The sequence below is a fragment of the Ochotona princeps genome, chromosome 4 (assembly GCF_030435755.1).
Source record: "Ochotona princeps isolate mOchPri1 chromosome 4, mOchPri1.hap1, whole genome shotgun sequence".
Taxonomy (NCBI): Eukaryota; Metazoa; Chordata; class Mammalia; order Lagomorpha; family Ochotonidae; genus Ochotona; species Ochotona princeps.
The window spans coordinates 91915221-91942589 of NC_080835.1; the positions used below are offsets into that span (position 1 = coordinate 91915221).

General features: G+C 43.6%; 2 protein-coding genes across 7 annotated transcripts in view; both read left to right on the forward strand.

Moving 5' to 3' along the window:
- Positions 1-2694: 2694 nt before the first annotated feature.
- Positions 2695-9633, forward strand: TLCD5 (TLC domain containing 5). 3 transcript variants are annotated; one of them, XM_058662536.1, is made up of 3 exons: positions 2695-2864; positions 4879-5078; positions 7521-9633. In XM_058662536.1, exons 2-3 carry the CDS (start codon positions 4880-4882, stop codon positions 8057-8059), a joined length of 738 nt encoding a protein of 245 aa, XP_058518519.1. In that variant the 5' UTR covers positions 2695-2864; position 4879; the 3' UTR covers positions 8060-9633. The 3 variants fall into 3 exon arrangements, with proteins under 3 accessions (XP_058518519.1, XP_058518521.1, XP_004585245.4); XM_004585188.4 differs by lacking the exon at positions 2695-2864 and adding an exon at positions 3131-3476; XM_058662538.1 differs by lacking the exon at positions 4879-5078.
- Positions 9634-14255: 4622 nt separating this feature from the next.
- ARHGEF12 (Rho guanine nucleotide exchange factor 12) overlaps positions 14256-27369 on the forward strand; it is a 153068-nt gene continuing 139954 nt past the window's right edge. For 2 of the 4 annotated variants that reach the window (XM_058664010.1, XM_058664008.1), the window contains exon 1: positions 14256-15093. In XM_058664010.1, the coding sequence (XP_058519993.1) occupies positions 15062-15093 (32 nt within the window). In that variant the 5' untranslated portion in view covers positions 14256-15061. Of the gene's footprint in view, positions 15094-15161; positions 15397-27369 lie in introns of those variants that run through there. The other 2 variants (XM_058664007.1, XM_058664009.1) reach the window with 2 other exon arrangements.

Sequence of the window (27369 nt, forward strand, 5' to 3'; positions counted from 1 at the left end):
GACCATGGTGCTCAAAGAGGACATGGTAGCCCATTGAGACCTGCAGAGGACATATGGTACCATAGCAGAGAATGAGAACAGACCATATGGACAACTACTCCAGCCAAAGGATGACAGCAAATATCTGGGCGAACGGAGACTCCAAGGTCGACTGTGTCAGCCAATAGACATTGGACGGGATTTCTCATCCATAGATCAGCAAAATCGACAGCATTTCAGAACTAATTCCATCCACCTGGGCAGAACCCTGAGAGCATGCACCATATTGTGACCCTGGGTTGATATCAGGTGACCTTTCCCCATCCTTGGGTACTGGGATGGTTGGGAGGCTGGGTATGGCCTATCCCCTTATCTCCTCCATTCCCTCAGAAATGGGAAGAAGTAACAGAAAATTTGGAAACAATGATCACACTCACTTCTCCCTAACTCTAGATCCCTCCCACCCTGATCAACTATGTAATATCTAAAATAATAATAATTTAAAAATCACCTTGGTGTAGGGGGGTGCGATTTAAAAACCGTGGAAAGGTTGATTTTCTTTGCAAGGTGGCCTGGCCATTGAGGTTTATAAAGGATCTTCAAGCAATCTTACTATGCTTTCAGGGTTGATAACTGCTGCTCAACTGTGCATGCAAACCCTGGGGCTTTGTGAAAACAGATTCTGATGTAGGTACAGGTTAGGGTCGGAGAGTCATTATTGCTAAGGAACGCTCAGGTGATGCAGAAGACCACACTGTGAGCAGCAAGGGCTTAGAGAGCAAGATGACATGATAGTTCCTTACTCAGTATTGTCGTAGACTCCCTGTTATGCACAAAAGGTGGCATAGCTTGGCTTTTTGGGCTGGCATCACAGGCACTCTAACCACTGTGGTTCTCAAATGCGACAGGTCACCTGAGTGACTCCCTGGGCAGGAGTTTAAAACCACAGTCCCCAGACCCTACACAATACTTCACAATCTGCAGGGTATAGCCTGAACTTCCTAAGTAGCACAGATGATGAACTGTAAGGAAGTGCAATATGATTCCAATTTAGTTTTCCAGCCTTGTGTTCTACCACCTCAACCAGCAAACCTACACTGCACTGGTGTCACAGTTATACAAGGGAGACAGGGATACAAGCAGTGCCATCTGTGTCCTTTGGGCGCACACAAGATTAACAACCCAAATGAGATATTTCCTATTCCTACCATTTCCACACAGAGTCCAAGCATTCACATCCCTGCCAAATATCTTCTCTTTTTAAGGCTGTCTGGACCTTTCAATATTCCACTATTGTTTATTATGGTCCTGCTAGACACCTCCTTTATTCCATTTGGGCACCTGTACTTCTCTCTTCAAACTTATCTCCTGGGTATCAGAAAACAGACCCAGGAGATCTGGCTCTGAAAAAAGTGGATAGAGCTGCCATCTGAAGTCCTGGCATCCCATTTGGGCACTGGTTTGAGTCCCTGCTGTTCCATACGGCTTCCAGCTAATGCACCTGAGAAAGCAGCAGAAGGTGGCTCAACTCACTGGACCCCTGAACCCCACATGGAAGACCCAGAAGAAACTCCTGGCTCCTGGCTTTGAACTTCAGACTCAACACTGGCCATTTGTGTGAACAAGTGAATGGAGGATCTCCCTTTCATTCTCCTTCTGACTTTATAACTCTGCCTTTCAAATAAATGTATCACAAGAAAAAGAAAGAAAGAAAGAGAGAAAGAAAGAAAGAGAATGAAAGAGAAAGAATGAAAGAAAGAGAGAAAATGGGCCTAATGTGGTGGCCTAGCAGCTAAAGTCCTCATCTTGAACGCCCTGGGATCCTGCATGAGTGCTGGTTCCAATCCCTGCAGCCCTACTTCCCATCCAGCTCCCTGCTTGTGGCCTGGGAAAGCAGTTGAGGACAGCCCAAAGCTTTGGGACCCTGCACCTGCGTGGGAGACCCAAGAAGAAGCTCCTGACTCCTGGCTTTGGATCAGCTCGGTTCCAGCCATTGCGGTCACTTGGGGAATGAATCAATGGAAGAAAGATCTTCCTCTCTGTCTCTCCTCCTCTCTGCATATCTGATTTTGCAATAAAAAAATAAATAAATCTTTAAAAAAAAGAAAAAGAAAACAGAAGAAAAGACCCAGAAAGAAGAAAGCATTTACCCCCAAAGGAAATAAAATGAAAGCTGGCATTTACCGTGCCTTCCATGTGCCGGCCATTGTTACAATTTTTCTCACATGCAATCTCCAAATTTTGTCACTGTAACTGTTGAGGTGTGCGTTAGCATCCCCATTCTGCAGATGAAACCAGGGAAGCTCAAGAAAGAAGCTTGGAAGTTTCCGAAAGACATATCCAGCAACGTCTTCTCCTAAAAGGTCAAGGCTAGAATGAGAACACATCTAATTCCCAGGCTGGAGCACTTTCCTGGTACTCGGTTCTTTCGGTGTTTGCTAACACAGACAAAAACAAGGAGTTTGTCCTCCACCTCCTTGGGTACTTAGGGATGCAAGCATTTAGCAGATGCTCAGCGATTAGCTGTTGGAGGGGCTGTCCCATCATAGGGAAGGAGTTGGGTAAAGATTTAAATAAACAGTCAACAAACAAATAAGAGCATCGTCCAGCAGGCCTCATGTCACCGTCAGATCGCCATCCCCTCCCCTCCCTTCCCTTCCCCACCCTACCCCCCTCCAACGTCTGAGGACTGTGCCACAGGATTTACCAACCTCCCTCGCCTGCCCAGGCTCTGCGCTCCGTCCTCCCGGCCAGCAGGTGCCCCCAGACCCCCGGCTCCTCCTCCGCCGCCGTCACAGCCTCGTCCTCATCCCCCTGCTGTGCGCTTCCTGTTGCCGCGATCCCCGCCGCCTCCGGGCCCGAGGCACCTCCGTGCGCTCAGCCAGGTAACAGCATGCATGCTCCGAGCCCGGGTGGGTTCTGGAGCTGCCTTCAGGGGTCCCGGCTCAGGAATGGGGACGGAGGGCAGATGTCCTGGCTTGGCCTCCTAAGTGAGGAAAGGCCTCTCGCTGCCTACTGGCGCCAGGCCCCCAGCGCCCGGCGGGATGCGAGGATAACGGTCCTTCTGGGCCCCAGGGATTCAGGGCTGGGCGTGGCCCGCAGTCCCATCACAGTCCCGCGGGGAGGCTGCAGCTCTCTGCCAGCCACGCCTGCCCCGGGGGCTGGGAGCCAGCTGGGCCCGCCCAGCGCTGCTCAGAGGTCGCCTGGCCCTTGGACCGCGCCATAAGCTGCAGGGACCACCGAAATGCCATTTCCGTTTCTTTTACAAAGCTAAGAGTATAGAGCTGAACGCCAGACCGGGAGTTCCCAAGGTCGCAGAGTTGTGTCTGGCTTTTTATGTATGTCTGATGTTTTCTTTCAGTGTTTGCAAATGGGCTCCTTGTTCGGCTGGGGTACTTAGGATACAGAGAGGAGGACTCTAAAAATACTAATCGGCATATCCCAGTACGCTGATCCGCATTACGGGCCAGTGACCCCGGCCTTTTAGAGCAAAGCAAGTAAGACAAGATGGTGCTTTTCGCTTTGGGGACTTTAGGTTTCTAGTCCTTGCTCTGGAAAACTGGCCTGGAAGCGTTTGCGAAATTGATGACAGCTCCATGTCAGAACTACACAGGAACCCAGAATCCTTCAGTCCTTTTGTCTTTCTCCCTTTCTTGCCCTTTTCCTTTCCTTTCATGCTTTTTAGTTTGGAAAAAAAAAATTCCGTGGCTGTAGAGGTGTAAGTGACTTGGCCATATTCTGCTAGGTAGGAGCAGAGAGTCTGGGACTTGAGTCTATGATGGACAGCTCCCGTTTGCTCCAGTGCAAATCTGATTTTAGATGCAAGCTGTACAGAACTTGACCTTCACAGAGCCCTCTCCGGATAGCATTCTTGGGAGTGGCTTGTGTATTGAACTGTGCTGGCATCCAGATACTGTTTCACTAGCCTGAGTGGGGTTAAGCAATAAGCCTAGCCATGCAGAAAATTCCTACTGACGTGAGACAGATACCTGACCTGTTCGGGAGTTTTCTTTGCTTGTTTGTTTGCATTTTCAGTGGGGAGAGTGAAAGAATATGATTAACCATGTCTTAGTCATTTTGAAGTTTGAGTTCTGTATGACTACATGGATTCAGTTCTAGTTGTTCTTGACTAAACCTGTTTGTCACCCAGTATAGGATTCTCACTTTCACTTTTTTTATTCAATAATTGCCTCAAAAGGTATTTTTAGATTTCCACAAAGACTCCCCTCTGCTGCCTCAAAATACTGCTTTGCCTGCTCGATAGTTTAGCTGGATTTCATAACTGAATAGGACTGGGAAGTGTTCGTCCTATCTTCCAAGATGTCTGGACTTTTCAACTTGCTTCTATATGGAGGTTAACCCAAGTTTCAGTTTTGACTGATAAACCTGTGACCCAAATCCAAACTTCAGCTGAGTTTAGTATCAGCTTAACACCACATTTTACTGCCAATGGCATGTGTCTTCCAGCAGAGATCAAAACAGCAATTGTATTATCTAATGAGGGCTTCTTACTGGGATTTTGCTTTTGCAATGTGAAGACATTATCTAATGCGTGTTTTCTTATCCAAGTATTATTGTCCAAGGCCAGTCCTTGTAGGAAAGTCATGATTGACACTTACCCATCAAAGCTTGATGTTAGCCTACTAACTCAGAATGCAATTTTCAGTTCCCATTTAAAGCTTTCACCTGTTGCCAGAATGTTATCCCTACGGAAGATGGAGTTATAAACAAAGCTATACTTAGAAGATTCTTGGCTGTGTCAGTGAGGAAGACATGTTGAGAGTAAAGGCAGTGTTTTGTACTGTTCTATAGTAGTATGAGAATGTGCACAAAAACAACCTGCTGCTGCTTTCTTAGGGTGCATCCTTTGTTTTTCTTCTATTGGTCTTTTCGTCATAGGATGGCATTAGCTCTGTGTCTGCAGGTGCTCTGCAGCCTGTGTGGCTGGCTCTCGCTCTATACTTCTCTCTGCCGCCTGAATAAACACCGAAGCTATGAGTGGAGCTGCCGGCTGGTTACATTCACCCATGGAGTCCTCTCTATTGGCCTTTCAGCTTACATTGGCTTCATTGATGGTCCTTGGCCTTTTACTCACCCAGGTAGGTAAGGGACCTTAGGGTTTTTTTCTTCAGGGATTGATGATTTGGGGGAGGTTGTCTTAGAAGGAGGAATCTAAAAACACAACTGGTGCAATATGGAAGAATAATTCCCATTACAGTTTCTATTAGAGTCTTCATTGTTAACACTGATACTCTGTGTGTCATGTATTTGAAATTGCTTGTTATAAGTGAATCAGAAATATACAAGACCATATACAAATATACAAGTCATATAATCTACTAGCTAGGACATGACCTGAAAGACCTGCATCTTATATTGGTGGAGTGCCTAGTTCAAGCCCTGGCCTCTCCACTTCCAATCCAACTTCCTGCTAAAGCACATCCTGGGAGGCAGCAGGTATGGCTCAAATAGTTGTTTTGCTGCCACCCATGTGAGCGACCTGGATTGACTTCCAGGTACCTGCCTGGAAGTTCTGGCTATTGTAGGCTGGAGGAGAGTGAACCAGTGAATGGAATAACTGTCTCCATCTCTCTGTCTTTCAAATAAAATGATAAGTAAAAAATTTAAAAAAGAAACATATGGAACATAAAGCAAATATCATTATTTTCCATCACCAACCCCAGACACAAATAAAACTGTACTGAATATTTTTTAAGATATATTACTTGTTTTTCGGGCCTGGCACAGTGGCCTAGTGGCTAAAGTCCTCATCTTGAATGCCCCGGGATCCCATAGGGTGCCAATTTAAAGCCTGGCAGCCCCGCTTCCCATCCAGCTCCCTGCTTGTGGCCTGGGAAAGCAGTCGAGGATGGCCCAAAGCTTTGGGACCCTGCACCCATGTGGGAGACCTAGAAAAGCTCCTGGCTCCTGGCTTTGGATCAGCTTGGTTCCAGCCATTGCGGTCACTTGGGGAGTGAATCATCGGACAGACGATCTTCCTCTCTGTCTCTCCTCCTCTCTGTATATTTGATTTTGCAATAAAAACAAATAATTTTTTTTTTTAAAAAAAGGATTTATTTTTTATTTTCTTGGAAAGTCAGATTTACAGGGAGAAGGAAAGGCAGAGAGAAAGATCTTCCATCCATTGGTTTACTCCCCAAGTGGCTGCAACAGCCAGAGCTGAGCTGATCTGAAGCCTAGAGCCAGGAGCTTCTTCCGGATCTCCCATGCGAGTGTCATCCTCTGCTACTTTCCCAGGCTACAAGCAGGAAGCTGGCAGAGAAGTGTAGCAGCCAGGACACAACCAACACCCGTATGGGATGCTAGCACATGCAAGGTGAGGATTTAGTCACTAAGCTATCACACCAGGCCCTGTACTGCATATTTTATCATTTCTACTCAATTGCATATCCAAAGGACATTGCTTTTTCATATATTGATCCTCACTATCCTTTTTAATTGTCACATAATATTGTGTTGTGTGAATTTACCATCAATGATTAATGATTTCACTAGCTTCATTATATATTGTGTAGCTGTATTAAGTTGTACAAGTTTTTTCCTTCTTTTGTATACAGAAATTATTCCACCTTATATCCACTGGCTTGGGCTGACACACAAGTATACCACAGACTGGGTGGTTTCAACCACACAGATTTGTTTTCTCAGTTCTGGAAGCTGAAGTCCAAGATCAAGGGATAGTCAGGTTTTCTTTGTAGCTTCACATTTTGCCTTCCCTGTGAATGTGTGTGGTGGGGGACTGGGAGCAGTGTATGCTAGCATCTTCTTAAAAGGACATCAATCATACTCCCAGACCCCATTATAGCCTAGTGGCCTCCTTGAAGGTTCTCTCTCAATGCAGTCACATTTAGATGTCCTGGAGTTTAGTACATCAATATAGGCACTTTTGGTGAGGACACAATTCCACCCAAGCTCTCCTGGAGTATATACTTTTTAAAGCTTTATAATTTTTTTTGGAATTTTTTAAATCACATTGTATCGAGCTTCCATGTTTTCTCCCCTAAAACTTCCAAACTGGGATGAAGGCAGTTTTAAACTTTATGTATTATGTTAAAGTTCTTAAATCATGTCACATCCTTGCACCCAATGTTCTGAAAATATACCAGCTTTAGGGTTTTTTCCAGAGTTAGGGCCACCAGTGTTCAATAACCTACCCGCAATTAAGCTAAGGAATTGACTTGATGTTCTGGATAGAATGACTCAAGTCTATGAAAAGACCATAACTAGTTTTTTAAAAAAGCTTAGGATTTTAATTAAAAGGACTAAGTAATTCCATGTATGTTGTACTATTGAGAGAACATTATGATCAAATCACTCATCGCAGTCTGATTCATCAGACCAGCATTTACTGGGACCTGAGTATCATGTGCTTTGGTGAGACTACTGTTTTAGATCTTAGTCTGCCCATGGTTATGTCTTCCTCAGCAATGTTGTAAGATCTGAAAGATAACAATGTGGCATTCCCTTTCCAAGGTGACAGATTGCCATCACTCAATGTACTCTGTCTTGCTTTATTTCAGGCTCCCCTAATACACCTCTCCAAGTATATGTTCTCTGTCTCACCTTGGGCTACTTCATCTTCGATCTGGGCTGGTGCATCTATTTCCAATCTGAGGGTGCCCTGATGCTGGCCCACCACACACTGAGCATCCTGGGGATCATCATGGCCCTGGTGCTTGGGGAGTCAGGCACAGAGGTCAATGCTGTCCTCTTTGGAAGTGAGATCACCAACCCCTTGCTGCAGATGCGCTGGTTTCTCCGTGAAACAGGGCACTACCACAGTTTCACTGGCGATGTGGTGGACTTCCTTTTTGTGGCTCTCTTCACGGGCGTGAGGATTGGCCTAGGAGCTCACCTCCTTTTCTGTGAACTGGTCTCACCCACTCCCAAGTGGTTTGTGAAGGCTGGGGGAGTGGCCATGTATGCTGTATCATGGTGTTTTATGTTTAGCATCTGGCGCTTTGCATGGAAGAAAAGCATCAAGAAGTACCATGCCTGGAGAAGCAGGTGGAGTGAGGAGTGTCTGCGAAAACATAATGGACATTTCAGGGCACACTAACAGGCTCACTACACAGGATGGATTGAGCTGAGTCAGCTGAGAACACATGGTTGGAGATGTAGCTGTTAAGTAATTGTGCTTATGGCAAACCTAAGTTTCCAAAAAGGGCTAAAATATATTGATCAGTTTGGTCAGTCTTCAAGCATATGCCAGTATTAATATATCATGGTCTGCAGTGGCACAGGTGTAGAAAGTAAGAGTTGAGTCAGAACTGTGAGGTGAGTGCTACTGGCATTTGCTATAGTTTATGGTGACCAGTGGGTCCTTTTGACCCTGGATGGCTCCATGTTCAGATGGCTTAGAAAGAACTCAAAAGCGATCAGTGTTATGTCTTGTTCCTTTGAGAAGTAATTCCTTCAACACTTAGCTCCGCCTTCTGTGTGGTAATGTATATAATTTTGCTCTGCTGACTCTAAACAAAAGGGGTCCTAGGAGGAGATATCTCTGGTGTTAGGGGTTGGATTGGGTTGGATCTGCATAAGCAGTTGGGCAAGAAACTGGCAATAATTGGGTGTTACTTAATGAACCTTGCTTTTACTCACTGATGGACATTCCGAAGGCCCCAGGTCTGCGATTCACTGGGAGGACACCAGAGGGCCAAAAATATAGCCTTTGATTTCTTGTAGTGGCAGGATACAAATGAGAAATCAGCCAAGGGAAGAAGCACCTTAAGCAGAGTTCAGAGGGCCCTAGCCACAATCCTTTCCCAGTTGGATCATGCAGGGTAGGCTGAATTCCTCCAGCAATGATTTGTGACAAGCTATATGAAGTGTTGTCTACCAGGCAAGGAGGTCGTTACAGATGAGGCTGGGGACAGCTCATTTGGGCAGTCTGTGCCTAACACTGTGGGAAACTTCAAGACATTCAGCATAAGCCATATTTGCACTGACAGTTGAGGCACAGTGAGCCAGTCTTATCAGTTTCTGGTGGGAGCCCTCCCAATATCAAATTCCCAGATGCCGGCCAAGGGCCAGCCTTGGAGCAAGCCTGTCCAAGGATAGCAGTTCAGGCCTGCTGTTAACCCCTTTCTGCAGAGAAACCATACAGTGTAAGATGAATTAGGTGTGGGCAGACGGTTTTACCCAGTCCTGTTGTACGGGTTCTGCCTACCAGGAAAATGATGCCAGTTCTCAGGGCTTTTGTGCATTAATCTCCTAGGCATGAGCGGCTATGACTAAATTCCATCGGGATTTGCCATGCGGATTCCACTGTGTTTGGGATGGCAGTTCAGGTTTCAGCGCTGCTGTATGCTCTGCATACAAAAACCAAAGACTTGAATCTGTGCACTGGCCTCAGGGTGATGTGGCTCATTTCCCCATCTCTCCTTGCCTGTCCCCACCCCCTTTTTTCCCCATGTAAGATACATTCCCTTTTAGTACTCTCACTGCCCTTTCTTCTTTCTTTTAAGGAGGTGCCCCTTTCTGAACAACCTAATCTGGCAAGGCCAGTTTTGGGAAAAAAAAAATAAAATAAAATGCCAGTGCAGTTATCTCCAACTTCATGTAGGAGAAAGAAGAATATAAGCTTAGAATAGGGGCTTAAGGAGGAAGACTTTCTAAATTCTTTTATTTAATTTTGCTATTCACTTGCCGGATCTTTGAGGCAAGGTCCCTTGTTTGCCCTTGGCCTCCTTTTAAACCTTTTGTGAATGATGGCTATGTGTTTCTTAGAGCTGTGTGACTTTTTATCGATGGAAACCTTTTAAGATAGGGGCTCTTGGTGGGAGGGGGGAGGTGGGAATGAAGTCTTGTTTATTTATGTACTTATTATTTATTGAGTTTTACCATGCTATTTAAACCCATGGAAAGTCATTTTCTCAGTGTGAGAGCAAGCAAATGGTGGTACCAAAGTCACGGCTGAAGGGCAGTAGGAAGTGTTCATCCTGTGGTTGCTGGTGATAGTAACCTAATGTGTGGTCGTGAAAATGGATGTCTTTGGTCACAGAAACCAGACATAATAGAGTGGTTAGAGCCGGGGAAAACCCTCCCTGTTAGGCATACGGCAACTTTAAAGGCAAGCTAACAGTGGTTCTTCTAAAAGCACTGTCAGCCTTTTCAAGGGTGTTGCTGGAAACAGAAGCAAGCTGACAGCACATCTCTATCTCTCTCCCTCTGACCACTCTTTCTTAAAAAGGCCGGTGCAGCTCTGTCCCACAAAATTGTGGTCAAAGTAGGATGCAGGGGAATGCTGATTTTAGCAAAAGCTTAGTAGAAAAGAGTGGCTTGGCCCATAAACTTAAAAAAAAAAAAAAAAAAAAAAAAAAAAGCTGGCTCTTGAATTTTGGCACAGTGCAACCTGTTCCATACCAGACAAATGAATAGGCCTAATCTGGTACCACTTCTTTTATCCCTTGCCCCTCAGAAATGAAGGGACTACAGATTTCATGGTCTGAGAGCACCCTCATGGGAATGTATGGATTTGGTTTATTTATTTTTTTAACCATTGTGAAACCTGAATTATTGATAAAGAGAAAAGAATCCCTCCCTTCAGCTTTTCTGAATGTTGTGATTTAGTAACTAAGAAGAAACCACTCAGAAAGAAAACATAAAATGCAGACGACTCAGCAGTTAGGATGCTAGGTCAGTGAAGGGCTAGTTAACATGTGGGAAGGTTGACAGAATACTTACTTGCATCTGGATTACTATGTAATAAATACTAATAGTGCTCAAGAAGGATTTTATATTTCAATAAGATTTTACTAAATTTTATACAAATAAAAGAACTTTTTATAAACCCTGAGTCTGTTTTCATGTTCTTCTTGTGGTTTTTGCATTGAACTTCAAAAAAGCCTTGTGGCTTCTAGAAGTTCTGAAATGATTGTAATCTTCTGTTTATTATCAATCTTTTTTTTTTTTTTTTTTAGTTTGGGGGTGGGTAACAATAGATACACGGAAAATTGTCAGAGAAGGAGAATGTACTTTCTTTTTTGCTCTGCCATCTCTTTGGATTGTCTTGAAGATAACATTCTCAATGGCTAACACAGCCTTGGACACCAGTAGATACTTAATGAGTAAAGCGAAAGAGTGGAAGGGAATGTAGCTTAGAATAACCCTGATTGGAAGCCACTCCAAAGAATGGATCTAGTAGATTGGGTTGCTGTTGTCACTTTTTTTTAAATTAAGCTTTATTTTTTATTAGGGCTGGTGCAATGGCTAAAAGCGCCAGCACCCCATATGGGCGCCGATTTGTGTTCTGGCTGCTTCACTTCCCATACAGCTCCCTACTGGTGGCCTAAGAAAGCAGTGAAATATGGCCCAATGCTTTGGGAGCCTGTACACCTGTGGGAGACCCAGAAGCTTCAGACTGGCCAAGTCCAGCCGTTGCGGTTATTTGGAGAGTGAACTAGTGGATGGAAGCACTTTCTTTCCCTCTGTGGATCTGCCTTTCCAATGAAAATAAATAAATCTTTAGAAAATATTTTTATTTGAAACAATTACAGAGAGGCAAAACAGATCTTCCACCTGCTGGTTAACTCCCCAAATGGACCCAATTACCGGGACTGTACTAAAGCCAGGAGCCAGGAGCCAGGAGCTTCCTCTAGATCTTCCATGTGGGTGCAGGGGCCAAAGGTTTCAGGCCTCCTCTGTTGTGCTCCCAGACCACCAGCAGGGAGCTGGATTGGACTTGGAGCCTCCAGCAGTGGAACTGTCTCCTTAAGGGATGTTGGTGCCACAGGCAGAAGGCTAGTGTGCTATGCAACAGTGCCGGTACATGTTGTCACTTCTACATTGTTGACACTGAGTGAGTACTGTCCCCCTTTTTGAAGGCCTTCTGTAAATACAGCCTGTGGAACAGTCAGGCAGCCAATAGCTCTAAAAGGCTCTTAGAGTTGTTTTTATGGTTAGTGCGTTGTGGGTGATTATAGGGATTTTCATCATAGAGGAAACTTAGTTCTGGGATAAATAAAATCACTGGCTTAATTCAGTCCTTTGCCGGCCATCTTCTGAAGTTTTCCCACAGCAAAATGCCTTCTTTGCCTGCAGCTAGAACCTTGGGTCAGCTGCAGTTTGGAAAGATCTTGAAAGCAGCTTGCCAAGAGGTTTTGTATGCAAGGGAGAGAAGGTGAATTAGGAAAATTTCCCAGTTTGTTTTATCCCTGAAGCCCAAGGGTTGAGGCATTCTTGAAAGGAAAAAAGAAGTTATTTTTTTAAATCAATGATTTGATCAATCAATGGGTTTAATTAATTAGATATTTACACCATATTTTTTTAAAAAGATTTTTTTTTTAATTGGAAAGTCAGATTTACAGAGAGGAGGAGAGACAGAGAGGAAGATCTTTCTTCCATTGATTCATTCCCCAAGTGATCAATGGCTGAAACTGAGCCTACCCAAAGCCAGTAACCAGGAGCTTCCTCTGGGTCTCCCACACAGGTGCAGGGTCCCAAAGCTTTGAGCCGTTCTTGACTGCTTTCCCAGGCCACAGGCAAGGAGCTGGATGGGGAGCAGGGCTGCTGGCGCCCACATAGGATCCCGGTGCATGCAAGGCGCGGACTTTAGCCACTAGGCTACTGCACCGGGCCCATAACCTTATTAGTACAGAGGAAAAGAAAACATTTGGTATTTGTAAGAGTGATTTTGAAGGCTTGAGATAAGGTCTACATTTGGGTCACGGTATACATAGATGGATGGAACTTCCCGTTAAATACAGGAAAGAGCCTTCTTGGGAAACCGATCAAGCTAGACTTGCCATGCTGGGATGCACCAGCAGGTGGCAATGTATCCAGGTCTGATAGTTAGGAAAGTGGCTTGGAATCTTAATCCGCTTGTATTCTTTCCAAAAATAAATATTACAAAATTAGCTGGCTGTGTCGAATAAAAAAAAAATCAAGCAATAACGAGTCATCTTTGGCCTCTGTTTATCTTTCCCTTTTTTTTTACCCCAGTTCTAACGTCAGTGTGAGCTCATGAGTCTATTTAGGGATAATGATTCTTTCATGAGCAGTGGGGAATGACTTTTGAAACGGCATTGTTAAGAGGTAATCGTTTCCCCTCTTCACAGCCACTGTTTATTAGACTCGATTTGCCACTTGATTTCCACAAAATGGCTGAAGACTCCTTCCGGTACCAGTTAAAGCTCCTAAGCCTGACCGAGTTGGGTAAAAGTAATAGATAGCTACGACTTCAGACGCTTGCTGGCAGCATCCAGGACTAGACTGCATGTAGGACTTGCCACCATACTGAGCTACTCAAATCATAAAACTAGGTGGGTGTACATCTCTCCACCAACTATGATGGGGGGAGAGACCCCCCCAAAAGCACAACTTTTCAGAGAGAATCAGTATTGCTATTTACTCGATATATACTTTGTTCCCACTTCTATCCACAAGCTCGTGAAGTCGCTGTGGGAAGCACCACTTTTTCTCAGGTAAATAATACATTTTTGCCAAGCCAGACGAAGTCTAAATGCCGTATTTATCCTAAAGAAACGCTGGCTCTGCTTCCAAAATCCCCTTTCGTCGCGGCTCATGGACGGCGGCCTCTCATCCGGGTGGAGGCCAGCAGGTGCCCCAGGTGGGCAGCCCACGCCAAGAACTTTCATCACAGGGTGGAGGGACGCTGTCTGGGCGTCGGAACCCCAGCTCGCGTCCCTCGGTCGAAAGCATTTGACACAGATGATCGGAAAATAGGGAGAACGACTCCAGTCCCTCAGGGAATAAAAGTTTCTAGGACTAGGGGTGCGGGTAATTCTCCGAAGAGCCTCGCTTCCTGAAATCCTCAGAATTTACGGAGGGCTCGAGGGCCACCTCTGGCTAACACCGACCCAGGACAAGCATCACCCCTACGGCCACCCTCTCGCGCCCTGCGGGGCTCCGGGGGTGGCAGCCGGCGGGGCCCTGGCGGCAGCGCGCCCCGCGGGACTATTTTTCCGCTCCCCCAGAGGAGGCCGCGGCGGAGGGCGCGACGCGGCGGAGGGATCCCGGTGAGGCGGCTTCCCGAAGTCAGCGGGGAGGAGGACCAAAAAGTCGGCGGGGGAGGGGAAGCGCGAGCCAGCGCTGGACGCGACCGGGAAGACAGAACCGGAACCGGAACCCGCGCGCGCACCCGCAATTGTCGGTGGCTTCCCTCCCCTCACCCCGCGGCCGGCGGCCTCCTCCGCCCTCCACGCGCGCTCCCGCCGGGGTCCCCGGCACTCGGCGAGCCGGCTGTTCGCGGGCAGTCGCGTCCGCGCCGCCACCACCACCACCGCCACCGCCACCGCCACCGCTCGTCGCCTCCCGGGGTCGGGGCTTCCACCAGGCCGCGGGCCGGACGGGGAAACGTCCCGCGCCCCATGACCGGAGCTTCGGGGAGGAGCCGCCGCCCGTGCTGACTGCGGAAGAGTCCGGGCCTCCAAGGGATGGGGCGCTGCTCGCGGCGCTGAGACAGACCCTGGTCCTGTCACCTCAGGTTTCGAGGTCCCCTCTTCCCCGCCCGGCGCCCCGCAGCTCGTCCCGGTGTCCGGAGCCCGGTGGGGGGCGGCGAGGAGGACGCCCAGGGGGTCCCCGGGCCGCGGGGGACATGGGACCGCGCGAGCCCGGCGCGGGACGGCCCGAGACGCGGCCGAGGCTGCGGCCACGCGCGACCGGCAGCCCCAGTTAGAGAAGCGGGGACGAGAGGGCTCGGCCCTGCGGGAGCGGACGGAGTTCCCCGGCCCCGAGACTCGGGAGGAGGAGCCGATCCCGCCCCGGCCCCGGGAGGGAGACCGGGTGTCCCCTTCCCACGGACTGGCTTCGGCGACTTCTTCCCCTGTGCGTCCTGGAGGATTTATCGCTGGCGCTAGGACTCGCCTCTCTGGCTGACTTGGTTCGTTGGTTTCGGGAGCTAACTTATTTTGCTGCGACCCGCATCTCCTTTCCTTGACCCCTTTCCAATCGGATGTTCTAGATGACTGCATGGAGTTTTGAGTTGGACTTCTGTGTTCCGTACGGAGTTGGGCCTGATCCCAGTGCACTGGGGGTGGGGTGGAGGTGTTACTGTAAAATGCAAGTTGGATAAAAGGAGGACCTCTCGCCAAGGGCCCCAATGAGTGGCACACAGTCGACTATCACCGACAGGTTGGTATGCAGCTGTTCTTTCCCTAGCCCTCCTGCGTCCCGGCCGGCCCCGGCAAGTGTCCGTGTTCGCACGTTGCCTTGGGCCGATGAAGTTGACAGGCACAGGAAAAGAGGATTGTTTCGGAGCTGTACGTTTGACTAATGGTTGCTGCCAAAGTTCCCGGTTGATTGGATAGGGAATACAGCTTCCTGTGGGCGAGCACCACCGTGATCCTGGGGGTTTTTGTTTCTGATTTTGGCTGTAGTCTGCGTTTGAATTCTGTGCTCATCTTTGGAAGCAAAGGAAGGTCATGTTGGGTGAAGGTCAGTGCCTCTAGACGCTGGGTGTTGGGGTATCTCCGGTTTGACTCCCATCCCATAGAAGTTCTGTGAATTTTTGATTTGAGGGATTTCTGTCTGTGAACTGAATCTGAAGCTGCCTTCTTGGTGGTTTGTGAACTTGATCTGTTTTAGGTGTTGATCCACACAGTGTTTCATTATTCATTATATAATAATTTTCCAGAATGTTGCCTTTGTCAGTAAATCACAAGGTCTTGCTTGGAGGCAACATCCAGGAGCCAAAAGAAATGAGGGAAAATCATAGGGCTTGCTCTTAATTATTGGATTTTCATATTTCATCTTTCAGAGACACTTGTTTAAGGGATGGAAGCCCTAAGCATAATGCAGGTGTTGCAGGTGGATGTGTTGAATTCTGTTTCTCCTCTGTATGTATGTCGGTGTATTATAGTGTATTGAACTGGACTATAAGTGGTTGATGTGAAGTTTGCTTTTCTCCTCAGTAGGCATTCTTTTGAACAATTTGCACAGTTGATCTTTTTCCACATTTTATTTCTTAACTATGCCATAATGCTAGTATGTCATGGTAGTCGCAATTTCAGTTTATTACGTTAACTTTCAAACTGTGAAGTCTAAAAAATAGGTCAAATAACTGAATTTGAGGTTCAAAGCTGTGTGATGGAAAGTTCAACAGTGCTTCTACAGAAGTAGACTGGTTTTCTAATAAGAGTTTTTACCCAATTGTGAAGCTCATTTGTTGATTTTAAAAGAGCCAAATTCCATTATCATACCATAACAGCTACTCCAGAAACAGAACTTCCTCTTCCTGTTGATGCTTTCCAGTGTCACATGAATGTTCACCTAAAAGATTCCATTAAATGTTTAAGCTATTTATGTTCATCCTGTGTGTATTTTATTAAATGGGTTTCCATTTTCAGTGAAATAATGTTAAATTTTTCTCAGAATATGTTTAATGTGGATCTTGATTATACTGTTGTAGGTTAAGGCAATTCCCTTTTGGTGTTTTGCTCCTAAGACACTACTTTCACCAGTATGTAGATAATTGTTTTCCTGATTAATTTAGTTCTTGTCCTTTCTGTTGCGCTCATAGACAAGTGGTCTTTCTAGGCATTGACATGGTCGTGTTGGTTTTCCTTGTGATGCTACGAGGCTGTTGCAGAAGCTGAACTTGGGGTCACCAGTTCATCCACTCAAGTCACTGAAAAGCCCCAGCTTTGCTTTTCAGGGTTTTTATTTTTCTCTGTTATCTTGGAAGTAAAATGTTAGGATCTGTCCTTCTTATAACTTAGATGGTATATTGCCATTCAAAGAGCATGCAGTTATTGAAAGCCTGTTCTTTGGCAGGCACTGTGTTGGGCACAAGCATGGTTTGGACATTCGCATGTTTTTGTTTTTCAATTGGAAAGGAAGATCAAATTTACACAGAGAAGAAACACAGAGAGAAAGATCTGTCTGCTGGTTCACTCTCCAAATGGTCACAATGACCAGAGCTGAGCCAGTCTGAAGCCAGGAGCTTCTTCCTGGTCTCCCACACGAATGTTGGGTCCCACAGATCTGAGAAGTTTTCTACTGCTTTCCCAGGCCCCAAACAGGGAGCTGGAAAGAAGTGGAACAGCCAGGACACAAAACAGTGCCCACATGGGATCCTAGCCTTGTAAGATGAGGATTTAGCCAGTTGAGGCATAGTGCTGGGCCTGGGCATTCGTATGCTTGAACTGATTCTGGTCTTGGCTGGTTTTACATACATCTTTTTGTTTTTGTATTTTTTTTGTTGTAGTTGTTTTTATTTTATTTTATTTTATTTCATTCTATTTATTTTTACATCTTTAAAAGAAGGAAAAGGAAAATTAAAATCATGTTTAATTTAATAAGCACTGGTGAGACTGGTGTCTATTTTTTAGTGTGAATTATGTCACCAGTTTTTCTTTCAGCAACTTATTTTGTAAGTATAAAGCATCCATTTTCTCTATTTAAGCTAGTAGTTATTCCTTATTTGAATATATGTTGGGTGAAATTTGGAAGTACTAGTTCAGTGGTATTTCTCTGATCTAATGCCTTAACGAAGTTGTGAGTACAGAATAATTTCTAGCTTCCTGTGAGCCTACCTGCTTCATCCTCTTGTGCAACTCCAGAGTACAACAGGTCTGTTTTGCTGATTCTAGAACTATTAGCCAAGTAAGCTTTTTAGCCATTGTAGCTTTTTAGCAATCTTTTCAAGTTTGAAGTACTGAATGTGGTACGGCTTTGTTCTGTAGAGAGTGCAGAACCACCAGGCCAGCTGTGTGAGTTGGAGTTCTTTCATTGTGGTGCTTCTGACTACAGAGTCCATCTGTCCTCAGTTGAAATCAGACTAGCTGGTTTTGGGCGTTGTTCTGTTTTGCAGTTTGTGGCAGGCGACACATGGCTGAACAAGATAAGAAGGGTTTTATTCTTGTGCTAGGGACGTGCCGGGGCTGGGATGGAATTCAGCTATGTTTAGGCTCTGATTGGTCACTTCAGATACTCAGAACTCTGCTAATATCCTGTCATTATTCTGCAGTTAAATTAACACACTAATTTGTTCCTTTCTGTTGTTCTTCATTGTCTATGCCCCAGGTTCTGTGGCATTTTTAATTTTTAAAAAACTAAAACTTTTTTAAAACTTCAAATTGAGACTATGTTCCTGGTAGCTGTTATTTTTATATAGAATAGCTGAACAGGCATTAGAAAAATCTCTGTTGTTTGTGAAGTGAATGCCTTCAGTCTCTTACTTTGTAATTCCTCTAAAATCAAGAGACTGTGGTGTTAAACATTTAGAATGAGCACTTGAAAAATGATACAAATGTGTGATTGCTGCTTCAAGTTCTAAAATATATCTGAATTGTTTCCAATCCTCCTGGATGCTTTTCTTCTATCCCTGAGCTTTTAGCAGTCCTGTGATAATTGCTGTTTCTTGTAATAGGTAGAAAAGACCGAGAGTATTCTCTCAGTGGGCTCAGTAAATGATTTCAGCCTAGATACTACAGCAGTGAATTTTCAGGCACTTTACAGGTTGGAAAGTTACAAAGATCTTCCCTGAACTAAATGGATCTTTGTTTTGTCTGGGGCTGGTAGATTTAATTTTTTTTTATTTGTAAATAAAGGTTTTGGATGTAATAAAATTTTATTAGCATTGAATCATCTTAAACTTGTTAACTTAAGCAGATTTTAAAATATTTATTTATTGTTTGAAAGGCAGAGTTGGGGAGAGAAAGAAATCGATCTCTATCCACCAGTTCACTGCCCAAATGACTACAACAGCTGGAGCTGAGTCATTTCAAAGCTGGGAGCTGCTTCTCCCGTGTGGGTACAGAGGCACAATACGCCGGTTTCCCAGGTACATACAGTAGGGAGTTGGATTGGAAATGGAGCAGCCAGGACTTGAACTGTTGCCCATATAGAATGCCAATGCCGCAGTAACCCCTGTAACACAGTGCTGGCCCCAACTTTAGCATAATTTTTGAGTGTTGGAAATGTGTAGCTGTATGCCTTTAATCCACTATTAGCATGTTTATTCATGGTTCTTTCCCAAGTTGCCATTTAGTATACTTGATTAAAAAATATGTCTGCCACTTTCAGGGTTGCATGAGTCTGGTTAGTTGCAAGGTGAAATTATTTGTTATATTTTTTGTGAAGTCAATAAATGCAAAATTTAAATTGGAGATAAGGATCATGGTGATTACTTCTGTTCAGTTTTTAAAAATTTTGTCCTTTCATTTAGTTCATGAAGTCATTCACATAGTTGTGCAATAGTGCACTCACTTGTGCAGTTTATGTAGAGTCAAAGTGCAGAGCTGTAGACTTCTTAATTAATGGTATGCTCGAAAGATGTGCATAGTTATTCAATGAACTGATAAGAGAAACTTTATTTCAAATAGTTACATAAATATGTGAATCTTGTGAATTAGCATGTGTTTTTTTTTAAGCCAGTGTTAATTTAAAGTTTTTAAATAAAATTTGAGGCAAACATTACAGTGGTCTATTTTATGTATTTTTCTTTGGAGCACTGTGATTTCGGAGGGAAAGCAGTTAGAAAAATCTTTAAGTATGCGGTTGCCTTCCAAGAAATGAGTCTGAATTGCCTCCCAGCTGACATGGCTTACAGAAAAAGCAGGATATTTGCATGGCTCTGTAGAAGTAATTGCAGATACTCTTACATCATGGTTGGCAGAAGTTAATATAAATGCTTCTTACTGTATAATTGTTTGTCTCCTGGAAATTGCCATGTCACATTTTCACGAATAGCAAGTTTAACATTTTGATTTTCTCTGTTAAAACTTTGTTTTGATGATGCTTTGAGACTATTTGAAGACATTTTCCTTTTCTTTTAATAATTGGGAGTCTTAAAATTTGAATTGAAATTTTACCTTTTAAAGTTTTAATTAAATAGGTTTGCTTATTTATTTGAAAGGATTACACAGAGATTGAGGGAGAGAGAGGGATTGAGAGGAAAGAGATTCCATCTCTTGGTTTACTCCCTAATGGGTGATAGAGGCTCCCCGCCGTTGGGCTCTCTTCTGCTGTCTCCCACTTACAGTAGCAGGAAGTTCCACAGTGCTGGTCTGGAAATTTTGGTTTTTAATTTAAAATTTTTCATTTTATTTGAAAGAGATAAAGAGAATTTTCTATCTGCTGGTTCACTTTCCAGATTCCTGCATCAGCCAGGGCTGATTGATCCAGGCCAAAGCCAGGTGCCGAGAACTCTGCATCTCCCCTGGGAGTAGCAGGGACCCAAGTGCTGCCATCTCCCAGGATGTTGGGATTGGAAGTGGGGGAAGCAGGACTTGAGTCAGGCACCACAGTGTGGAATAGAATGCTATGTCAAATGTGTGCCACTGAATTGAAGATTTTAAATCAGAATTATAAACATATGATAATATTCTAGGTTAGTGTTCCCGTATTCATGTGTTCTTTAGCATTTACAGTGTTTTCACTTCAGTGTGGGGCAGAGTGTGCTTCCATTATTTATACTTTAAGACCTCAGAGTTTAAGTCATGAGTAGAAAACCAGGTAGATCCCAGATTTTAAACTAAATTTTTTGGTTCTGAATTCTTTCACTTTTTTTCTCTTTGAATTGTTGTCTTTTAATATATGCATGTTTTTCTAAGTTTCCTTTAATAACTTTCCCACCAGACCAAATTAGAGTTGCATTTTCTTCTTACAGGATACTTTCTACTACCTTATTCATTCTAATTTTAAATTTCTGTAGAGGATACAGCTTTTGTCACTTCCTCAGGAGACTGAACAATAAATACTCTAATAGATCTTGAGTCAGGAAGTTTTTCCTGATGGTTACCTCAAGCTTTTAAATTGTTCTGTTACTTGTGTATACTTGCAGTATGGAACTAAATGACGCTTTCTTCCCATTTTATGTTTATAGGACACTAGTTCAGAGGGCTGTCTGCCATCCTTTCCATCTCTTTATCCTTACTTATTCTGTGCTTTAGCCAAGTTGTATTTTTTTTATGTTGATGCTTTATCTAAAAATCAACCTTCTCTGCTAATGTATTATTAGCCCTTGCTTAATTGCTCTCCTAATGCAAAATGGTTGTTTTTCTTAGCTGCTCTGCTAACACAAAAGGTGACACTCTGTTTTATCTTGACCCAAATTCTAGAGAAGCAAGCTCCCTCTTTAGTTTTACTGTAACTGAAGGAGTCTGATATTCTTCAGGCATAACCCAAATTACAAGTAGATTCTCAAGATCATCTTTATACACTTTTATTTTGGGTAGATTTTAGAATGGATTTTAGAGATGGCACAATCAAAGGAAACAAACAAATTTATACAAACAACATAATTATCAAATTGGCTAATTATGCAGTTACTCTTGTTACAAAAGGATTCTTTACAAAGTGATTCTCTTCAGTAGGAGTTCCCCAATTGTAAAAAATGTTATCAGTTGTATGACATAAGGGTAGGGTGGGAAATACTGAATTGGGAGCCATTGTTAGTGAAAATCAGTCAGAAACAAAGATAAAACATCTCTGAAGGAAGTGAAGAGGTGAGATTGTTAAAGTAAAATATCTGTTGTAACATGGTGAGATGTGTCTGAAAGTTGTTATATCCCTGTCCCACCCCACATTGGCTTTTTGGTCTGTTACTTTAAATTCTAAATTCTGTCATATCATTTTTCCTTTTTTGTTGTTGTTGTTGTTGGTGGTGGTATTGCCTTTAAATTTTTTTTTGGTCTGTTTAATTTTACATATTAGTAACAGAAAGACCCACATGGTTGGCAGCATTTTTTCCTAGTAAAATGGACTTGCCTGTTTTTTCCCCCCTAAGATTGATTCATTGTAACTGGAAAGGCAGATCTACATAGAGGGAAAGATGTTTCATCCACTGGTTCACTCCCCAGGCTGCCAGAACAGCTGGAGCCGAGCCAAGACTGAAGCCAGGTGTCTCTTCTGGGTCTCACATATGGATGCAGGGTCCCAGCCACTTGGGTCATCCTCCACTGCTTTCCCACGCCACAAACAGGGAATTAGATGGAAAGTTAAGAAGCCAGGACTTACACCAGTGCCCATATGGGATGCTAGTGCTTGGAGGTGGAGGATTAGCCTGTTGAGCCATGACTCTGGCTCCTGGACTGCTCTTAAGATTGAAATAATGTTTTATTTTCTTGACACTGTACTGATATTTATCAGAATTGTTGACAATGACAGTGGATAGCAATAGAAAAAAGTGCATATTTAAATTATTCTGAAGTATACAGGATTGTAGGCCTCTTGAGTATCTTACTAGTAGACCGTTGTCTGTGATATGGGTTACAGTTGATCTTAGCTAAAAGACTGAAAAGTGATGTGATGCTTGTTTAGTGTAAAATTACTTAAATAGAACTTCATATTCTTTATTTTGTGTGTGGGGGGTGTATTTTGAAGATTTTGGAAACATTCCAGATTCAGAGCATTTTAATCTTTCAGCTTAGACTGTCTTGAGTACCCAGATAGCTGTAGTGAGAGATGTTGGTAAGCAGCATCTCAGCTCCGAGAGAAATTCAAGAGGCTAATGCCCGGTGTCATTGTCAGCTTTTTATTCTGCAGTGGAAATACATGATGGTACTGAAGGTCAGAGGTTGTGCCCCAATTACATAAGCACATATTGTTGACTTTTAGTAAGAGCACAAATACACCGTTACTTCATTGAGTTAGCATGTACCCACCCATGCAGCTGGTAGTTTAGACTGATGGCAAAATAGAATCTTTTTCTAAATGAAATGTGGAGTCCTGGTTTTTGAAATTATGCTTACAGGACATGGCTGGGTGGCTTCCTGGATGAACAGATGTAATGGCTAATGAAAATTTGTTCTGTCCTGAGACTGTGAATGAAAATTCAAAGTATGTAAGACATGCAAGTTCAGAAGAAAAACCTGGTGTAGTAACTACTTACAATTAACCAGCTGTCCTACTACCTTTTCTTTTGACATTATAAAGTGTATTGTAGTCCTGTAAATGCACTCCTTTTGTGCTGTAAATACAACATTTAAAAAAATTATTTCTTGGAAAGGATAGACTGGAAGACAAAGATCTTCTATCCACTGGTTTACTCCTCAAATGACTGTACCCCCTAGGACTGGGCCAGGCTGCTGCCAGGAGCCTGCTACTCCACCCTGATCTCCCATGTGGGTGTCATGGGTCTCAGTAGTCAGGTCATCTTCGGGCCTTGCCAAGTACATTAGTAGGGAGCTGGAGCACAAACATTTGGATACTGGATACCCGTGTCCACACAGTGACAACCCAGTGTGCCACGATGCCGCATCATTGCTGATTTTTCACATTCAGAAGATTGGAGTGGATTTGTGAGTCTTCTTTGGGTTCAGAAAACGTTGATAATTATGTTGTAGAAAAACTGGACAGTTGATCAACATATGAAGCAATTACTGTGAAATTGACCATGTAATGCAGAAACCAATATAGAAGAGTAACAGAGTCCCCCCTCCCAAATATTCTTAATTAAACACACACAGGAAATCCTGTGACGTTGCTTAGACATGTCCTTGTCCTTCCATAGACTTTTAGATGGGTTATCTGCTTATGTTCAGATACAGCCTGATATGTTGTGGTTTGCCCAATAGTCTCTGTGGTTTACTCAGAGGAAGTGGTTCTTGTGGGCAAATGTTTGATCTTTTTGGAGATTGTTGGTGGCACATGCACTGTCAGCTTATTTCCTGTTTAATTGACTGTTTGGGTAAGACCTTCTCAAAGCAAGTACTGCTGAAAGAGTATTTAAGTATTTTGTAGTCAGGATAGAAAGTTACAGTGTTATATTTTGCTTACCTCTGTGATGATATAGGGTTAATTTAATGTTTGTAAAGTACTTTGAGATCCTAGATTCTGAAAAGGACAGGAATGTTTATAGTGCCTGCAGATTATGCTGTGCTGAGGTAATCTTCCATTGAAGTGAAAACATGTTAAGTGCTTTTGTACTAAACTTGCATTCTAACTTCAGGCATTGTTTAGTCACCACAAGAGTTATAGTTAGAATTCTTTCTTTTTTTCTTCTTCCAACTTCCCCTTTTAGTTTTGCCCTGTATGAGTTAACCCTGTGGTGTAGATAACATGGCTATAGTACTGACTAAGGCTTTTTCAGAAAATTTAATACCTAGAACAAGCTGTTTTTTCCTAACTGGCATACTGATATAATGACTTTCTTTTTGAGATCAATAATTGTATTTGCTTTGCTGAAGCTTTAAAGTGAACAAGCTGAGTTGCATTTTTCATACTGCTAGTTTTTTATTTATCCTTTCACATTTAAAAGTATTTCCTAAATATTTTCAGGTGACAGACTATATTTTTTTAGTTTCTTGAACTGATAAAGAGATTGTGTTTACAGTAGAATGTGCTTGTTCTTGGGAAAAACATGTCTGAGGCCCTGCACAGTAAGCCTAGCAGCTAAAGTTCTCGCCTTGAGTGTGTCGGGATCCCGTATGAGTGCTCGTTCTCATCCCAGCAGCCTTGCTTCCCATCCAGCTCCCAGCTTGTGGCCTGGGAAAGCAGTCGAGGATGGCCCAAAGCTGCCGGACCCTGCACCCTGCACCCACGTGGGAGACCTGGAAGAGGCTCCTGGCTCCTGGCTTTGGATTGACTCAGCTGCGGCCAGCCTGGGAATGAATCAGATGAAAGATCTTCCTGTCTCTCTCTCCTCTCTGCATATCTGACTCTCCAACAAAAATAAATAAATCTCAAAAAAAAAAAAAAGAAAAGAAAAACATGTTGGGAGGACTTGGCAATGAAATGTCATGCTCACATGCACCAAAAATTTTCCAAAGGTTTAGCAATTAAGGTATACAAACATCATTTTTTAGTAGATTAAATTTTTTTTTTTAGCGTTTATTTGCTTTTTCTTGGAAAGTCAGATCTACAGAGAGGAGGAGAGACAGAGGAAGATCCTCCATCTGATGATCCACTCCCCAAGCAGCCACAACAATCAAAGTTGAGCGGATCCAAAGCCAGGAGCCTCTTGGGTCTCCCACGTGGGCACAGGGTCTCAAGGCCCCAGGCCATCCTCAACTCCCCCCCCCCCCGCCCTGCCGCTCCCCCGGCCCCCCAGTCTGCCCTACTCCCCCCCCCCACAAGCAGGGAACTGGATGGGAACCAGGGCCACAGGGATTGGAACCAGTACCCACATGGGATTGCAGCACTAGCAAGCGAGGAACTTAACCACTAGGCTACTGCACAGGACCCACAAATGTTATTTTTATTTTAAATTTTAAATTTTATTGTACAATTCTGTATAGTCTGGGATTCCCCGCCCCCAATGTCCACTCCCAACTGATTTTTCCCATATTGTCGCAACAGTACATTTCTTCATAGTTAGAATTCCATCAGTCTGCTATTTAATTGTACCCTAACATTGATACAGACAGTGTCAGACAGTCCATCAGCCCATTGTCTAGATATTGTCCAACACTTTCACTGGGAGTCCATCTTTTGTTTGGAAGTAGGGATGCATGTTGCATTGTGAGGTGAGAGATTTTATTTAACACTAAGTTATTAATTTTTCAATTCCTCAAGGGTAGAAAAATAGTTCTTACTCACTTTGAAGTTTTTTTATTTGCTTGATTATATTTTGCTCTTTTTCGGTACTGAGAAACATACAGAATCCAGCTACTCTGCTGCTGTTGCTCAGATTGAACGTGGACACAGAAAATTCACACTAGAGACCAGCGTTTGGTCTGTCATTTAAGACCAGGCGTCCTTCAGTGGAGTTATTGGGTTCTGTTTCCAACTGTATGTAGCTCCTGACTCCAGCTGCCTGTTGATGCAGACCCTGGGACATGGTGGTGATGGCTCAAGTAATTGGCTTCCTGCTACCCAGGGGGAGATCTTGCTGGAGTTTCTGGCTCCTGGTTTCAGGCGTGACCCAGCCCTAGCTGTTGTGGGCATTTGGGGAGTAAACTATCAAGTGAGAGCTCTATGTTTGTCTCTTTCCCTCTGTTTCTTAAATAAATATTTTTTTTAAAAAAGATTTAATAATATGAGAGGAGAGGGGAGAGAAAGAGAAACATATCCACCTTCTGCTGGTTCACTCCTTAAAGGTCGTGTCAGCCAGGGTGGAGGCAGTACTGAAGCCAGGAAGTTGGAGCCTGAAACTCCGCCAGGGCTGCCGTGTGGGTGGTAGGTTCACAGCCATCATCTGCTGCTTCCCAGGTGTACTGGCAGGGGGCTCGAGCAGAGGTGCCGTAGTGTGGAGATTTGAACTGTATTCTGGTATACAATATGTGTGTCCCTAGTGCTGGATTAATCCTCTGTGCTGCAGTGCCCCACTCCTAAATTACTATAGTTTTTTTAAAAAAAAGGAAAATTCAAACTATATATGGAGTACTTCAAGAAGTTCATGGAAAGTAGAATTAAAAGATAGGTGATACTGATGTAAAAATTGAAAGCTCTGCGTAGCTTTTTTCATAATTGTCTTTTCCATGAACTTTTTGAAGACCCCTATATACATGACTTCAAAATTCTTGTACAAAAATAGCTTATCTTTTAGTTCCATTTTCAGTGACTATTTTGAAGTACAATCATAAAATGGTATGCAGTGTAACTTGCCTCTGATACCTCTGCCCGTAAGACTTGTTAGTTTCAGCTATTCTTCTCATGGATAACCACAGGTTGTTTTTGTTGTTGTTGTTGTTGTTGTTTACTAAAATATTTAAAAAATGTAAAAGCCTGTTGTTTTAATATTCTGTGTAATGACCCCATAGTTTATCTATCAGCTTTTGCTAGATTTTACTGCCATAGTAACAGTGACTTACAGTACCCTTGTATTTTTTGTTATATCTTGCCAACCATGGCTTGGCTGCAGCATTGCTGTATGTGTCTTAGTTTGGCATGCTGGCTGTAGGAGCATCTCTGGAATATGGCATTGTTGCGAGGGAAGAAAACAGCAAGAAAATTGATGCAAACATGTAATGGCTCTTGAAACTGACTCATTCATGGTTTGCAATGCAAGTCATAGCATAAATGGGTAAGGCTGTATAATCCTCTTAAGGAAAGAAAGTGAGTGTTTGAATAATTAGGAATAACAGTACAGTCTACCATCAGAAGTGCTTACTAAATGGTTGCTAAATGAATTATTTTGGATCTGGTATTGTGTCACAGTAGGTTAAGGCGCTGCCTGTGACCTTAGTATTACACATCAGTGTACCAGTTGAAGGCCTGGCTGCTCTGGTACTAATCCAGCTCCCTGCTAATGTGCCTGGGAAATCAAAGGTCCAGGTGCTTAGACTCTTGTCTCCTACTTGGGAGACCCAAAGGGAGTTTGTGGTGCCTGTCTTTGGTCTGGCCTAGCCTTGACTGTTGTGGTTAGTTGCGCAGTGGATGAGCAGGTAGAAGATCTCTACTCTGTCTTTCCGTCTGTATCAATTTGTCTTTCAAATAAATAAAATAAAAATTTAAAAAGAGAATTTTGAATTTATGGAGACTTTTTATTTTAATTGGAAATTTCAGACACACAGTTGTATATGT

What these genes read in the sequence shown, in the direction of transcription:
- TLCD5 (XM_058662536.1), top strand. Translation starts at nt 4,880, where the DNA reads ATGGCATTAGCTCTGTGTCTGCAGGTGCTCTGCAGCCTGTGTGGCTGG. An exon ending in TTGGCCTTTTACTCACCCAG is followed by an intron (nt 5,079 to 7,520) that starts GTAGGTAAGGGA and finishes GCTTTATTTCAG; the next exon opens with GCTCCCCTAATACACCTCTC.